The sequence below is a fragment of the Eulemur rufifrons genome, chromosome 7 (genome assembly GCF_041146395.1).
Source record: "Eulemur rufifrons isolate Redbay chromosome 7, OSU_ERuf_1, whole genome shotgun sequence".
Taxonomy (NCBI): domain Eukaryota; kingdom Metazoa; phylum Chordata; class Mammalia; order Primates; family Lemuridae; genus Eulemur; species Eulemur rufifrons.
Window position 1 is genome coordinate 138,377,195 of NC_090989.1, and position 17,605 is coordinate 138,394,799.

General features: G+C 41.7%; 1 protein-coding gene across 9 annotated transcripts in view; it reads left to right on the top strand.

The window, feature by feature from the left end:
- The window catches only part of TGFBR2 (transforming growth factor beta receptor 2), an 86,723-nt gene extending 73,325 nt beyond the window's left edge, over positions 1-13,398 (top strand). For 5 of the 9 annotated variants that reach the window (XM_069475467.1, XM_069475463.1, XM_069475468.1 and 2 more), the window contains 2 exons: positions 7,701-7,828; positions 10,694-13,398. In XM_069475467.1, coding sequence (XP_069331568.1) covers positions 7,701-7,828; positions 10,694-10,873 — 308 coding nt within the window. In that variant the 3' untranslated portion in view covers positions 10,874-13,398. The remainder of the gene's footprint in view (positions 1-7,700; positions 7,829-10,693) is intronic. The other 4 variants (XM_069475470.1, XM_069475466.1, XM_069475462.1 and 1 more) reach the window with 2 other exon arrangements.
- The last annotated feature ends 4,207 nt before the right edge of the window (positions 13,399-17,605 follow it).

The window sequence follows — 17,605 nt, forward strand, 5'->3', positions numbered from 1 at the left end:
AAAAGGTATTAATTCATTTTTGTGGCTGAGTAGTACTCCATGATGCACATACACCACATTTTATTAATCCACTCATGAATTGATGGGCACTTGGTTGATTCCACATCTTTGTAATTGTGAATTGTGCTGCAATAAACATTCTAGTACAAGTGTCTTTTTGATGAAATGACTTTTTTTTCTTTTGGGTAAATACTCAATAGTGGGATTGCTGGATCAAATGTGGTAGGTCTACTTTTAGTTCTTTGAGGAATCTCCATACTGTTTTCCATAGAGGTTGCATTAGTTTGTAGTCCCATCAACAATGTGTAAGTGACCTTTTCTCTCCACATCCCCACCAGCATCTATTGTTTTGGGACTTTTTGATAAAAGCCATTCTCACTGGGGTTAGTTGATATCTCATTGTAGTTTTGATTTGCATTTCTCTGATGATTAGTGACATTGAGCATTTTTTCATATGTTTGTTGGCCATTAGTCTATCTTCCTTTGAAAATCTTCTGTTCATGTCTTTTGCCCATTTTTTAATGGGGTTGTTTGATTTTTTCCTTGCTGATTTGCTTGAGTTCCTTGTAGATTCTGGTTATCAGCCCTTTATCGGATGTATACCATGCAAATATTTTCTCCTATTCTGTAGGTTGTCTGTTTGCTCTATTGATTGTTTCCTTGGCTGTGCAGAAGCTTTTGAATTTAATCAGGTCCCATTTATTTCATTTTGTTGTTATGAAGAAGACCTTGGGGTCTTCTTCATAAATTCTTTGCCTAGGCCAATATCTAAAAGAATTTTTTCCAACAGTTTCTTCTAGAATTCTTATGGTTTCATGCTTTGCATTTAAATCTGTTATCCATCTTGAATTAATTTTTGTGAGTGGTGAGAGATAGGGATTCTGTTTCAGTCTTCTACATGTGGCTATCCAGTTTCCCCACCACCACTTATTGAATGGGGATTCTTTTCCCCAATGTATATTGCTGTCTACTTTGTCAGAGATCAGATGGTAATATGTGGGTGGTTTTATATGTGGGTTCTCTGTTCTGTTCCATTGGTCTATGTCTCTATTTTTGTGCCAGTATCATGCTGTTTTGATTACTATAACCTTCTAGTATAGAGTGAAGTCTGGTAAGGTGGTGCCTCCATATTTGTTCCTTTTGCTTAAGATGGCTTTGGCTATTCTGGCTCTTTTCTGCTTCCAAACAAAGTGTAGAATTATTTTTTTCTGGATCTGCAAAAAATAACATGGGTATTTTGATGGGGGATTACATTGAATCTGTAAATTGCTTTGGATATTATGGACATTTTAACAATGCTGATTCTGCCAATCCATGAGCATGATGTGTTTTTCCATTTGTTTACATCATCTGCAGTTTCCTTCCTCAGTGATTCGTAGTTCTCTTTGCAGAGATCTTTCACCTCCTTGGTTAAATATATTCCTAGGTATTTTAAGGATATCTTATCAAGTGGGTTACCACCACAGGCTCCTGGAGTGTCAGTACATGCAGCATAGAACACATGCCTCAGTGTCATACCACCTGGCTCAAAGGAAACTGGGTGTTTATCTTCTAGCTCCCATCTGTCTTTGGTGGAGGGCTTCTGAGGGCCAGTGGTGGGAGGGTAAGCTCTACAGCATTCCATGCCTGCCCCCCTATAGCTGGGCCAGCATGAAAGGAGGAGCAAATGCAGAGGCTGTGCAAAGGGCCCTGTAGCATTATGCTGAACAGCGGCAGAGAGCACATGGAACTATTCTCATTTTATGGATGTGTAAATTGAGGCCCAAGGTCTTGGCATCTCTTTTCCAAGTCCTCATATCTAGTTTATGAAGGAGCCATGGCAAAAAACACTGAATAATGCATATTGTTAGTGCTATTTTCTTCCTAAGCACTCAACTTAGTCTTACTCTCTAAGGTCTTTGCTATTTTCTTAGAGGCAAATCCAAATTATTTTAAAAGGTGGTTCTTATTATAGGCCAGCCAGGTGTAGCACTCTCTTTGGACTCAACCCACTCACCCCTTAACTTGCTTTCTCTGCAGTTCTTCACAGGAGGGAGGCCCGACGTTGGGCATCATTTGAACAAATATGCAAAGAGGAACTCTAGAAAATATTGCAGTAACTCTATTGCCAGTCATGCCCTGGTCTAGTGAGACATTCTCATTCTTTCCCATCATCCACCACTACCAGTCCCACCTACTACCCTAAACTCAGAGAGGACAGTGTTTGTGTTTAATATGGGTAAATAATAGAAGCTAAGGAGAGAGCTGCTCTCTGTTATAAGTTTTTTGCATAGCTTGTTCAGAAATTACAAACGATAGCCATCTAACAAATCTCATAACTTTCCCCTTCTCAAGATTATGTGGTGGGGAGGGCCTCACCAAGGTGGAGAGGGACACACCTGTCAAATTTGTGACAGGCATGTTCACACTGGGGGCTGCCTCAGCTGTCCTTGCTCTGGTAGGGGGAAAGAACTCACTAAAATGCTTGGCAGAGATGAAAAAGCATGAAAGCATCCTAAAAATGGAAGGTGATTTCGTCATAGTAACAGTAATACAGTGTGTAATTTTAAGTATTCTTTCCAGAATCCTGGGTATTCTTTGGCCCTCGGTTTTCTAAACTGTAAATTGAGGGTGTTGATCACATCTCTAAAGATTATTCTTCAACATTCTCTGTCTGACTCATTTGAAACCCTTAAAATATATTTAATAACTTGTATTCTTATTTCTCTGGCAAGATACAACTCACATTTCTTGTGAAACATTCAGAACAATGCTGCTCCAAGTATGGTCTGTGAAAGATGCTGGTTCTCAAACTATTTGTTTCAGATTTTCAATATGATAAGGACAGAAACTGAGAGTAGGTGTTGAGTAACTTTAATAGCAACTTGATGTTGCCACGACACCCAAGTGGAATTCATTTTTCTTGTAATTCATTTCTACTGTGTTTTACCAAAGCCTTTATCTTCTATGAATTTAGGGCAAAACACTTGGTCTTTTATAAAAAATAGATTGATAAGTGCTCATTTATAAATAATAAGGGAAAAATTTAAATCACTTTCAATCCCACAATTCAACTCAAGCCACTTTTGTGGAAGAAACTAGGAGTTAGGAGTGCCAGAGAGATTTACTTTTCTCTATACACATTTATTTAGTAATTTCATTGTTTTAATCATATGCATTTTCTAAAATCAAAATATTTTAAGCACCATCATGAAATGTAGATAGGTAGTGATAAAAGATATGCCGTTTTGGCCCAATGATTTTTGCCAAAGTGGATTAAGCATCTCAGCTTCTAGCTGTCTGAAACTGTGAGGAGAAAGTTGGAGATGCAAAGGGCCAGGCCACCAACTTGTTGCTGGTCACCGACTCTACCCTGTTCTCTAGGACTGTCTGGGTATGCGAGGTCTCTTCCTGGGAAGGACCATCGGTACCTGCCCAACAGGCAGAGGGCTTCCTGCCCTCTAATCTCCTCTACCAGGGCTCAGGCTCCCACCTAGGGGTCTGTGGACACCTTCTTCTGCTGAGTCAAAGCAAATATCTGTAACATTCTAAGTGATACTTAGTGTAATTGAGGAACAGCTAGGAAATGCCCTCCAGGAGAGAATGGCCTTCAGCATAATGTCTGTAAATGGTCATCCTTCAAGTCCTGATGGAGGCCCCAAGAATGATGTTGCCTTAATTGCCACAAAAGAAAAAGCAAGCAAAACGGCTTGATTGCTCCAATCAAACATCAAAGCTGTTGACTGAGAGGCAAATGTGTACACGCTGCCAAGCCTTAAGTCAGTCGCCTTCCTACACATCGAGGGGCATGAGAAAAATAGCACTGAGGTTAGGATGTCCGAAATGTGGGAGCAGGGCAAAGAAAGAAGAATCATAAGAATCCATAATAGGAAAAAAAGCAAACATGTATGTGGCTATTTTGGAGTATATATATTATATAAATACGACATTTCCCAGGAGTTAAAGAAAGGTCAGCTTGAAACACACACAGCCTTCAAATCTCCATCCCCACTCCTAATCTGAAAAACCACTTTGATATTAAGGGATTGGAGTATGCTAGTTTGGGTCAAATGATGATTTCCCACATTTGTCTATTTTAAACCTAGAAGGAGCCAGAGGAGTCGTAGATTCTCCCGGTCAAGGAGTCAGTCCCTTTGCCAGTGCCTTGCAGCTAGCCTTGACTCCCTCCTCTTATGAAATCCCCACAAATCAAAGATGGGAAGCAGGCCTTGTATCCCCTGGGCATACTAGGGAATCTCACAACTTTCCAACGGTTTAGGAAAAGTAGGAAGTAACCTATTTACAAATCTCTTTGCTCTGGGAAAGGATTAATGTCTTTTTTTTTTTTGTCCCCCACAGGAGCACTTATTACTTTTCCTTTAAGTAGAAATATGCCCAGTGCCATCTTCTCCCATTCTCCTCGGAAACCTGCTTTGGTCCACACAGAATTCACAAAATTAAAATAAATTGCTGTGGCCTATGTGACTTTGAAGATTAGGACTTGGAATAAATTGGCTTTGGATTATAATGTTAACTATGGAAACTTTTCCTTTGTTCTCAAAGGCTATCCGCTGTGAGATTGACAGCTGGGATTGGTCCTGACCCCAGCGTTTTCCTCCCCTGATGTTGGTCCTGCCCTCCTCTTCACTGCTGGGTGTGGCTATGGGAATTGTTGATGGTCAGGGGAGAAAGAGCTCTCTGAAAGGCTTGGTGGAAAAGAGAAAGCACGAACGCTTCCTAAAAAGGCAAAAAAGTTTCACCAGAGTAACAGTAATACAGTGTGCAATTCTGAATGCTCTTCCTGGGTTAGTACTTTCAGCTTTAGAGGAAGGGACTACATCAAGACTTCCTCGGGGTGGCTTTGTAGCCATAATCAGACGGTGCAGTTTAGCAGACACAGAGACCTGGGCAGAAAGGAAAAAGCACTTCCTTGGCAGTTGTCTTGGCCAGCTTTGCTGGAAGTAGAGTGTAACACAAAGATTTTTGTGCAATGACAAGAATAAGGTCTTAGGAGAAGGAAGTAAGAGAAGCAGGAAGGAGCATGCAAGGAGTTTAAGCAAACCTGTAGTTTTGGGAGAGGTCTAGCCTCAGCCTGATCTCACAGGAAGCTCTAGAGTTTGAATTGTACTGCAGAGTTATCTCACCAGGAGCCCAGAGGGTTGCTGTCAGTTTGTTATCGGCTACAGGCTGCCCCTGGAAGCAAGGCTGTCATGTCCGGAAACCTCCAGGCGGCATCTCCCATCAACCATGGGCAATTCCTCAGAGAATAGTGAAGGTGTGAGTTCTTAAGACCCAACATCTGTGGCAGCTGGGGTCTGCTGGGCTTGGCTTGGTAAAGGGAACCTGTGCAGGCACCAGTGACAACTTCCACAGCAGCCAAAACAGCTGGAAATCTCGAGTCTGTGAATTGTACATTATCCAAGGAGCAATATGTATCATATACAAATCCTATCCTATCCCATAATATTATATTATACTACGCATACTAAAGAACATCATATTATTTTATTATATTGGATTACAAAGTAAATCTGGGGAGGAACATGGAGGTTGTTCAGTTCAGTTTATTCATTTTATAGAAAAGAGGAAGTAGGTCAGCATAAATCCTTACTGGGAATCAGCTTGGATTCCCAGTTTTCTGCTTTTGCTTGAATTTAACCCAACTGATATTTATTGAATGCCTACTATGTGTAAGGCACAGTTTAGGCACTGAGCAGGGACTTGAAAGACAAAACTCAGCCTCTGCCTCAGGCCTTAGAAAATTACAGTTTGGTGGAAGATAGGGAATGGAAAAAGAAATAAGACGCATAAATGTTTGGCAAATCGAAATTCAGATCTCAGCCCAAGAACAGTGTGTTAAGTGCGTGGGCCCGTGAAGGCAAAAGCAGACACACAGAGGCTTGTGCTTGTCTCAATGTGATGGAAAGCCTTCAGCACAATTTCCCTGTAGTTAAAACTGTAAAAAAAGAAAATATCCTGGCAGAAGGAAAATATCCTTCTATTTGGGTGAGGCTGAAGAAGATAAATATGCAATTAGGGTTCTGGGAAAGGGGAAAAGAGAAAACAAACAAAGAACAAAAACAAGCCATCTCATTTCAACATGTCCTTTTGCCATGAAAGCTTCTTCGACTCTTAGCCTGGAAGTGCAAATTATTGAAAGTTTTACTCATGAAACAAGATCATTTTGAAACCAAAGGCCAAAGATCCTACTTACTTTGGAGAAAAATGTTAAATCCAGCCCATTTTCTCCTTCCAGCCCAGCCCAGTCACGTTTTATTATAGAATCAGGATGTTTTCTATCTTTTAAATTGCCTTACGCTCCATTGACATGTATATTAGTCTGCTCATTTAAAGTCCTGTGTTGTTTTAATATTCCTCCAATGTTTACGCACTGCTACTTTGGGCAAGATCTAAGACTCATTCATACATTCATTCACTCACTCGCAGAGCATTTACGAGAGTCTGCTGTGTGGGAGGGCCCTTGTCCTTGGCTCTGGGAATACAAGGATGAGAAAGGGACACTTCACCTGCCCCCAGGTGCTCACCGTTCAGTTGAGTGAGACAAATAGGCAGGTGAACCTATTAAAATATGACACATGCTAAAATAAAGCTCTGCCCTGGAACTCTAACCGAGAATGATTTGAGGGATATTCAAGGAAGTTTCTGTAAAGAAATTGACCTTAGTTGAAACCCCAGGCCCTGGGTGAAGGGTTACATCATCCTGTGTTATTTTCTTTACAGCAGGTATCATTAAAGAAAAATTATCATTTTAAAATTTTGCTTGTTGATATTATTGTTAATCCATCCCCTCCTTCATCTCACTAAAACAGCATTTCTCAACCTTTTTTTCATCACTGCTATTGTAAGAAGCCTGTGTAGAGAATTTTTTCCTAATCACCACTGCCTGTGATTTTTTTCCCTATAGTAAAATATACATATTATAAAATTAACCATTGTAACCATTTTAGGTGTTGATTTTACTGGCATTAAGTACATTCACAATGTTGTATAACCACCACTGTTTCCCATTTTTTCATAACTTTCATTTCCCCAGACTGTTTACCCGTTGAAGGATAACTCCTCGCCCCCCTTTTTCCAGCCCCCAGGCAACCACCTGTCACTATGAATTTACATGTTCAAAGAACCTCGGTTATGAGTGAGATCATACAATATTTGTTCTTTTGTCTGGCTTATTTCACTTAGCATAATGTCTTCAAGGTTCAGCCATGTTGTAGCATGTGCCAGAATTTCATTCCTTTTTATGGCTGAATATGCTCATGAAATTTAATATAACATATTAAATCTGGTTTGTGTCCTATGGGACTTTGGAGGGCCACAAACCATTGTAACGTGTAAAATTTTCCAACTTTCCAAGAACCAGTTTCACCCCTTTGGGGCAATATTGCCCTGTAAAGAATGCCTGCATTAAAATGTCAGCTCCGTGATCCTGTCTGTCTTGTTGTCCATTCTGTCCCCAGCTAGTGGCACAATTCCTAGCACATAGTAAGCATTCAACAACCATTTGTTGCATACTTCTCAGGCTCTTTCCTTAACCACTTATTCCTTCTTCTTTGAAGCCACTGTTATTAAAAATTGCCCAATCACAGATATATTTTGACACTCAGTGCCTCATGCTGCTGAGCCAAGCATCTCACCACACTCATTTCCCTCAGCTGCACACACCATTCTCAATGACCTGTGTTTTCCTGCTTTCTTCTCAGAAGTAAAAGATTATGAGCCTCCATTCGGTTCCAAGGTGAGGGAGCACCCCTGTGTCGAAAGCATGAAGGACAACGTGTTGAGAGATCGAGGACGACCGGAAATTCCCAGCTTCTGGCTCAACCACCAGGTAAGGAGTGACTATTTAGAAGAGTAAGATTCATCCAGCGTAGCCTCTTAGGAAGGAAGGAATTCTGGGATATTGGGCTTAAATCTGAGGGCAGGTCCCTTTGTGATCTATGACCCTGTTAGGTTTTGTTTATAAAGAAAATGTCAGTACAGTGGATGGTGCTGTTAATTATAAGTTCAACCAGCAGGTATGTACAACATTCAAAGAGAACTCATGGATAACCATTTGAAGGGCATTTGTCCTATTTTCCAAGCCCCCTTAGTTCTGAGTCAAAATATTTTCTTTGCAGCCTCTGCTACTCACTCCCATGCTTTTACATGGGGAGTTTACGTTTCATTCCCTCTGGGTTCCAAATGTTTTCTGCTGGGAATCTTCAGCTCCGGAAGGAAATACTTAGCAGATGTGAAACAAGCAGGGTTTGTCGGGCAGCTGGACTGAGAAGGGACTGGGGCGTGCAGAGGGCCACGCACAGGTGTTTGCAGGCTGTGCACACAGACTTGGGAGAGACCTGCGTGAGCACGCATGGGAAAGAGGAGGCCGGCTCCTCACCCGGGAATGAAGGAAAGCAAGGAAGAGGAGAATGCCAGTGAAGAAACAGGAAACATGTCTGTTGGGAACATCCTAATGGCTTCTTATTTTTTCTTTTCAAGAAAAGGTAGCTAAGGCTGCAGAGCAGGGCAGTGGTTTTAGCTTACAGGGAGGCCTATCCAAATTCTTGCTTTGGGGGCACTTCGATGATGGCAATGGTCAGAGAAAAAGAAAAAAAAAATGATATGTTGTGAGTGAGAAAGAACTGTCTCTAGGTCTGGCACACCCAGGAAAGAGCCCTTCGTAAAGAATGAGAGAGAACAGTGTACTCCTATCTCGCTGACAAAAGTGTTCTTTCTACTGACTAAAACGTTTTATTGCCTCTTTCGGATGAATTCCCTCATCCATGAAAGCTGAGGCTAAGTTGTAGGTTTTCCTAAGGGCAAGGCAAGTTCAGATAAGAAACAGAAACAAGTCAGGCGCAATCGGGAAGACAAATGCAGCAGGAAGCCTGGTCTGTGCCAGTCCTGGCCCGGAGCCACTGCAGTGCACAGACCTTAATAAAGTCAGGGTGGGGAGATGGCGGCAGTGAACCAGGCCGTGCTGGGTCAAGGGCTTCTCCGAGGTTTGGGGCAAATCCTCTTTGACTCTAAAAATGCAAGACTGTTTTGCATAAACTCTGAAATCAGACGGTGCTAGAGTGTTATGTTTCTTTCAAACTCTGTTGCCTCCTCTGCTGTACAGTTCTTGTAATGAAGCCATTATTCATAATGATAAAATTCTGGAAAGAATTTGCATAATACATTTTTCCCATAATGAGATTTGTTACCCTATTGATTGCAAGTTAATGGTTAATATTTAATTTAATTTACTGCCTATAATTACAGTGCCAGAATAAAATAAATGTTACTTGTGTACCAACAATAACACTCTACTCTTAACAGGGCCATCAATCAATACCATCATTTAGGTGAATTATGCAATTAATTCAACATCATGAACTCACAAGGTGGGGAGGGAGAGGGAGGCTCCTAGGTGTGTTGGAAAGTTGTTGGTGTTAGAAGTCATGCAGGGAAAGTGCCGGTTCTCCCAGGCAGTGTTGGGATTTATCTGTCCCACCCCAGCCACCTATGTAAGGGATCACATTGGTAGTATTGATCCTCTAATTGGGAGGAGCACACTGTATTTCTACCTATCAGACTATCTGTTTAATTCCTGCCTGCTTTATTCCCAAAAAGGACTTGAAATGGTAACAAAAATATTTGCAATCCAAAATAAAAATTTAGCCAGTAAGAGAGCTTGCCACTTTCCTGGGCAGGATTTTCTGGGTGGGTTCATTGGATGGGGCTTTTTTAGGGTGAGCATGAACCCTATGAAATGGCCTAGAGTCAAGCACATCTGACCTACAAAGACAGCTGTTTACAGGGTTCAACCTAATGCTGATGGAGAGGAATGGGGCATCACAGAGGGCATCCTTGGCAGCTCTTAGAAGCTGCTACTGAATCACTCCAGGGAACATGTGGACTTTACAAAATGAAACCAGGGATATTCAGCCATTTTAAAATGAAACGGTGTATGTGATCCAGCTGTGTGACGCTTTGGAAAAGACAAAACTACAGAGACAGTAAAAGATCAGTGGTTGCCAGGAGTTTGGGGGTGGGGGAAGGAAGGGTTGAATAGGTGGAGCACAAGGGATTTTTAGGGCAGAGAAACTACTCTGTATGATACAATAACGGCAGGTACATGTCATCATACATTTGTCAAAACCCATAGAATGTACAACACTAAGAGGAAACCCTAATGTAAACTATGACCTTTGGTTGATAACAATGCGTCAATGTTAATTCATTGATTGTAACTAATGTATCCTATAGAAGCAAGATGTCAAGGTGGGGGAGGCTGTGCATGTTCCAGGAGCGGGTATATGGAAACTCTCTACTTTCTACTCAATTTTGCCATGTACCTAAACTGCTCTAAATAAACTAGAAAGGTATAAAAATGGTATTAGGGGCCTCTTCATGGGGAATTTTTAGGTGTTGGGGATATTACTGTATCCCAGAAGTCCAGCAGAGGGTCATTGTGCTGTCTGGACCTATTGTGATTGGGTAGGACCAGAGCGAACAGCTATGGCAGGTGTCGAGGGCAGCTGCCACCTGCAGGCCCCTCATTTCACATGGAACCGGCTGGCCTCACACAGTAGGCACTCAGCCAGCACCTGTGAAATGCACAGGCTCTTTTGGACCTAGCCTGCCCTACACAAACAAGGTCAGCAGGCCACCTTGCCCTCTGCAGAGCCCCCCAATTCATGGTGCCCTATTGACCTCTCTCCCACTGTAGGGCATCCAGATGGTGTGCGAAACGCTGACCGAGTGCTGGGACCATGACCCGGAGGCCCGTCTCACAGCCCAGTGTGTGGCAGAACGCTTCAGCGAGCTGGAGCACCTGGACAGACTCTCGGGGAGGAGCTGCTCTGAGGAGAAGATTCCCGAGGACGGCTCCCTGAACACTACCAAATAGCTCTTCCAGAGCAGGCTGGGTCAAGTCCAAAGAGGCCATCCCGCTCACCAAAGAACAGAGGCAGCAGGAAGCTGCCCCTGAACTGATGCTTCCTGGAAAACCAAGGGGGTCACTCCCCTCCCTGTCAGCTGCGGGGATGCGCAGAAACCACAGCAGCAAGGAGTGGGTGACATAAAGCATTCTATGCCTTTGACGTTGTCATAGGATAAGCTGTGTTAGCACTTCCTCAGGAAATGAGATTGATTTTTACAATAGCCAATAACATTTGCACTTTATTAATGCCTGTATATAAATATGGAATAGCTATGTTTTATATATAACTATATATGTCTATATCTATAGCCATACTCTGAAAAGAGACGAGGAAAAAGATCAAATATTCCCAGGAAGTTGGTTTTATTGGAGAGCTCCAGAACCGAGCAGACGAGGAAGGGACCCATGACAGCATTAGCACTTGACAATCACACATGCGGTGGTTCTCTGACTATATGACGGGGGACTTTGAATAGGAGAGAGGCCCCATGTCTCAGGGCCTGCCATGGCCACATTGCACTTGCTTTTGCAAAACAATCATTCCCTGCATGGGGGTTCTTCTCTGGCCATGGAGCTAAATGCAGTGGCACTGTTTGGGGACCAGTGTTCCTGAGGTTCCTGTGTGCCATTGTTTTTCCTGGACTTTTCACTTGAGCTCCAAGCTCCACATCTAATTTGTGATCAACCTTTGTCATCCTAGTTCAGAAGCACTGCCCCATCTCTAATAGCACGAACATTTTGAGCCCCATTTTTTACCTTCACAGGCTGCAGAAAAATCAGAAGGTCAAATTTGCCCACCCATGAAATTGCCATACATTCACTAATGAGAGATTGTTTCACTTTTTTTTTTATCTTACCCCTATATCTATAATACTGTTCTCCACTTGCAGCCTTCATCCTTCCCTAAAAGGGAACAGATCCCTGCTCTGGGCTTCATTGTGTTTAATTTTTTATCACACTTGGTGTGAGTCTCTAGCTTTTTGTGCAAACACCAGTGGGTCCATCTTTTTTGGGCTCCTAAATGCTCAAACACAGTTTGGCCTACTGGAAAGGATTTGAACTAATGGCACAATACTGCCACTCTCCTTGGGCACTGTGGACATGTGTTTTGCTTGGCCAGCACAGTGTTGAAAAAAAATTATGCCACTTTTTAAATACTTGGAGATTTTGCCGAAAAATCTGGATCCCCAAGTAAGAATAGCAGACGGTTTCCAGTTATCTCCAGTCCCTATTCACAAAATGAAGGTGTCGGCATGCTTATAAAGCTGTTTCACTTCTCACTGTAAACACATGCCCTTTCCACTGCCCACCCCCACCCCAGTCCAGGAATTAAACCTGCCCCTGACGAGGGTCCTTGAAAGAAATGTGCATTCAAGCAGTCATTCTCTGGCTACATAGTATGATTTTTGACTACTTATCTGATGTTAAGATTTGAAGTTGACTTTTTATTGGACTAAAGGGGACCTCCTTTAAGTGGTTCCAGTTAACCGGAGTCTCTTTTGCTTATATGTTAATGGTTTTTCCCTCTGCATTAGAGAGGGAAGCTCTTTACTCCAAGAAGCTTTTCTCATGATGACCAGTGTCTCCATCACACCAGCCTTCCCAACCTTTGCAGAAATTGGGAGCGAGGACTTGAATGTGGGACACCAGAGTCCCAACTGAAGTTAAGAAATCTGTGTCCACATGGACAAGAACAAAGAATGAGCTTTAATACTCCATAGGAAACTTGTTAATCCACAAACAAGTGTTAATGCTGCAAGTAATCTCTTTTTAAAAAATGTTTTTGAAGCTACTTATTTTCATCAAATAGGAATATTAGAGAGGGACTGGCAGTGAGCAAATCAGCTTTGTTTGGATTTTGGAAGATCTCGTGTCATCGAGGTTTTAGGCTACATGGAGAAGTTTGGAGTTAGGTGGAACCTTTAGGCACCCTGCTCAGTGTGGTGGGCTGAGAGTTAAGGACAGTTTGGCTGCAACACCATGGGAGCGCCTAGAAATTCCACTTGCACCTTTGGGCTTGCTTCTGCCATCCCAATAGCTGTTGCTCATTGACCTCTAGTGGTGAATTTCTAGAATACTGGTTCATTCGTGGGATCTTCCAAGATTCAAAAAAAGTATTGTCACTTGTGGGTTATCATCAGCGTAAACTGGAATGTAGTGTCAGATGATACTGTGGCTTGTTTTATGTTTCTTTTTTCCTTATTCAAGAAAAAGACCAAGGAATAACATTCTGTAGTTCCTAAACATACTGACTTTTTTTCACTACTATACATAAAGGGAAAGTTTTATTCTTTTATGGAACACTTCAGCCGTACTCATTTATTAAAACAGGAATGTGAATGCTATATACTCTTTTTATATCAAAAGTCTCAAGCACTTATTTTCATTCTATGCATTGTTTGTCTTTTATATAAATAAAATGTTTATTAGATTCAATAAAGCAAAAATACTCAGGTGAGCTTCCTGCCTCCTTTTCCTATTCAAGTAGTTAAGCCCACTTGACTCACTTGGTTCTTCTGCAGTTTATACAGAAAATGTCACCAGACAGATCTCCAACTTTTTCATATTTATTGTCTTCTTCGACTGACAGTCTCAGGCCCTTTAAAAAAAAAAAAAAAAAAAAAAAGCAATCACAGCTCAATCATGTGGGGTGAACCAGGAGCTGTTGGTGGCCTGCCCCTTATCCTGATGTCCTGGCACGTGCCCCTCTGTGTGCCCACGTGCCTTCTCCCCATGATCCCAGGAGCTGTCTCTGTGCACGTGGCTGTTTGTTCCAGGGGTTTTCACAGCCAGGGCTTCTGCTAAGAGCTTATTCTTGCTTCTCCTTTTGTCTCCATTCCTCATAGCAGCAGGCTGTTGGCTATCTTTTTGACTCTTGTCGTGTTCCATGCTTCCCTATTCCTTTCTACCCAGCCACCACATCCCATTTAGTGCTTTTCATTGACTTATCTGATGGCAAGATGAATGTGCCTGCAATTTGGCTCCAGGTCATTGTTTAAAAGGGTTTCTTGTGACAGTGTATGAGATTTTCTGGAATGTTAGAGATTCTGTGACTTCAGTAGTAGTGCTTACGTTAGGGTTTCTCAACCTTGGCTCTGCTGACATATTGTGTTGAATAATTCTTTGGTGGGAGGAGGGGGGCTGTCCTGTGCATTGTAGGATGTTTAGCAGCACCCCTGCTTCTACCCACTAGATGCCAGTAGCACCCACCCCACAGCTGTGACAACCAAAAATTTCTCCCGACTTTGCCAAATGTGCCCTGGAAGAAAATCCCTCCCAGCTGAGAGTCACTGAACTAGCTGATGTGGTCTTACTGTGAGCATTAGTTATAGTCCTATCATAACTAGTACAATGTTAGTAGTTACTAATTTTAGTAGTTACCTGGTCCTCCGTTTGCCAGCTGTGTTATCTGGGCAAATTAACCTTTCCATGCCTCAACTGTGACATGTGTAAAGTGGTATGTTATGAACCTCATCATGTACAAGATACCATTGTGATAAAGATTACACACAAGGCTTTTGCAGTTGTGTCTTGAACTTGGAAAGCCTTCAATACATGTTCTAACACAGTAAGCCTGGGCTTTCACAAATATTGCTTGAAATATGGTTGATTTTTTAAAAAATTTAATTGATTTTTAAAATACATTAATATACAATGGTATTTATTTATGACAACTACAAGAGATCTGAAAATGAATGAAGTTAGGGAGCTCCACCCAAAAAGGCAAATTCATATTAATTGCTAACATTTAATGAACATTTATTGAGAGCACTCAGTAAACACCAAGCACAATTCTCTGTGTTTTACCTTCTTTATCTGCTTTAATCCTCACAACAATCTTACCTCCATATTATAGATGAGCAAACTGAGGCAGAGTGAGGTCTTGCTAAGGGACCCACAGTTAGCAATTGTTAGCAGGATTTGGACTGAAGCAGCTGGACTCCAGAGTTCAGACTCCCGCCTTGAACACGAGATGAAGCTGGAGTCAGGCAGCAATGACATGGAGCCTGTCGGGGGTTCCAGGGTCAGATTTACTAGTCCAAATATGGAGGACGTAGACTCAGCACTGAAGGGGGAGGTGGTCTGCCATGAGGGAGCCCAGGAAAGGAAAGTCATTCCTCTGGGCTCCCTGCACATGGGCTCTGGGCTCCAGCCCAAGAGCTTCAGCCAAAACAGGAGCCAAGGTCTTCTAACCCCCCTCCTCCAGCCAGGCTGTTTTGCTGGGGTTATTTCAGTTCTTGCTACTGCAAGGTCAGGAACATTCCCAGTTGGCAATTAGTCCCCAAGTGCCCTCAGCAGGCACTCAGTCCCTTGCACCAGTCACCATCCTTTGAATGCAGGTTTTCTTTGTGCCCAAGAGTTTCTGTTTTGTGGTGTCTGTTTTTGTTTCAAGCTCTCTATGCAAATGACATGCTAATAGTCCAGTCCTGAGGGAAATTCCTTCTTTAGGTGACAGACAGGGAACTTTTCATTTAAACAAGTGTGTCTGTCCTTTTATACTAAAGCCACCACAGTTGGCATCTGCTCATTTTGTTCATTTTCCTCCTGAAATAGGCTGCCTAATCATTGCTTATCACATTCCCAATTAGTTTCTTTTTTTTTACTTGAATAATTATAGCTCCATACTCTATGGGTTTGGGGCCATGCATTTCAGGCCTACTTTGCAAACTGTGCTGATAAAAACAAGATTGTGAACTTGTCCACATTCCATGGCATGCCAATCAGCCTCACACACTGTAATTTAATTCTAATATACCTCCTGATCTTCAGCACATTTAAAAATAACTTGTTAATAGTCTTCCTATTCTAATTAAGCTAAAATTGCACACACTGTGAAATGCTTGCTCTCTTTCTCTCTCTTGCTCGCTCTCTTTCTACACACACACACACACACACACACACACACACACACGATCCCTAAATATCATTTCTGTATACAGCCCGTGTAGCACAGTGCTACTGAAATTCTCCTCAAAGTCGTCCACAACGATAGACAACAGAATAAAATAACTGTAGCCCTGGTGCCCTAGGGTCATCAAAATATGCTTCATGAATTGTCTAAATATTCATCTAGCTCACCTACACATTGGAACCTGTTTAACTGCTTTTATTTCTTGGTTCCTTAACATGTAGAATGGGGACAATGATAAGACCTATTTGGGAAAATTATAAGAATTAAATGAGATACTATTTTTAAAAGTGTTTAGAACAGAGACTAGTGCACGTAAGCATTAGTTGTTATTATTGCTAAGTTTTTGCACTCTCTGAAATGAAGCTGTTGTTATAATATTTTAAAAATACATTGCTCCCAAAAATCTTTGGGTAAAATTGATTCTTGAGGAAGATGAGTTGTGTTTATGCTATAACTGAGCAGACCACCCCTTTTCCTTGAGGGGCTGTCTCATCCAAGTGAAGGGCCTGGCTGTGGTGGGAAATACAGGGCCCCGTGAGACAGGAAGTCTCAGGTTTTTGTCTAGCTCTACCACCACCTTCCACTTCTATGAATTTGGTCTCTTGCACTTCTGCCCCATCTGAGACTCATCCCTGCCCTGCCTAGATTAGAAAGCTGGGGGAAAAAAATCAAATGAGATATTAAGTTAAAACACATAGAAAAAGTACTAAAATATCATTAATGCAAGCTATAGACTTTGCTAGAACATTATACTCTTATTCATTAGGAACGTTACAGGCATCTTGAAATATATTAAATATATTTTATGTGTGACATATATTTATACATATGCTAATCATCCTAACAGCCCTATAAAGTAGATACTATTTTCTCCATTTGATAGTTAAGGAAATTATCTTATCCAAGTTTATACACCTTGAACCCATGTCTCTGTCAATACAAAACTGTCCACTACTTAAAATTGTTTTAGCCATATTTATTTCCTCCATCCAACATTAGTTGAATGCAAAGTGGTGTACCACCCGAGGTCTGCTGGCATCTTGAATGGGTTCCCCTGCATCTTATCCCAGCATCTAGCACAGAATGGAACATACAACAGTCTTTCAACAAATTTTCACTGAAGAAAGAATTGAAGGCTCTCAGCCTTTAGAAGTCCATGATCCAGCTAAGGAGACAGACCCACACAAACAAATAGCATGTGATCAGGATGTCCTAATCACTAATGTCTCTTGGAGTAAAATAACCTACAGCTAAAAATGCCCAGCTTTTGTGGAGAAACTCCAAGTGTGAGCCTGGCTGCTGTCCCACATCTGCCCGTGTGGCCACAGTGCTGTGGCCACCATTGCTGTATAATAATTAAAATATCATATAAATATCATACTCTTTCTTTCAATGATTTCACATAATTTTTGCACCTCTATCATTTTTCCAGTAGTTATGATTATGGAATATGGAATGAGGTGAAGTTGGCAATTTTTTCTTCACCCTTTGTATCCTCTCTTGATGCCACCCCCTGTTTTACAGCCCCTGATATAGTACAGGGAGCAATGCATGGTACCCAAACAATATTATGGAATTTAACAACAGTGCCAAAGTTAGAAATAAACTATGACTATGTAACCATATATATGTGTCTTATTTCAATGTCCCATCTGATTACTTTGGGCCACAGGAATAACTTGGCTGAGAAGGGGAAGTTGGGTTCTAGCCCAAGTCCTCTTACTAAGTCTGCTAGCTCTATGACCTTGGATATTCCAATTATTACTACTGTAAAACTTAGTGGTTTA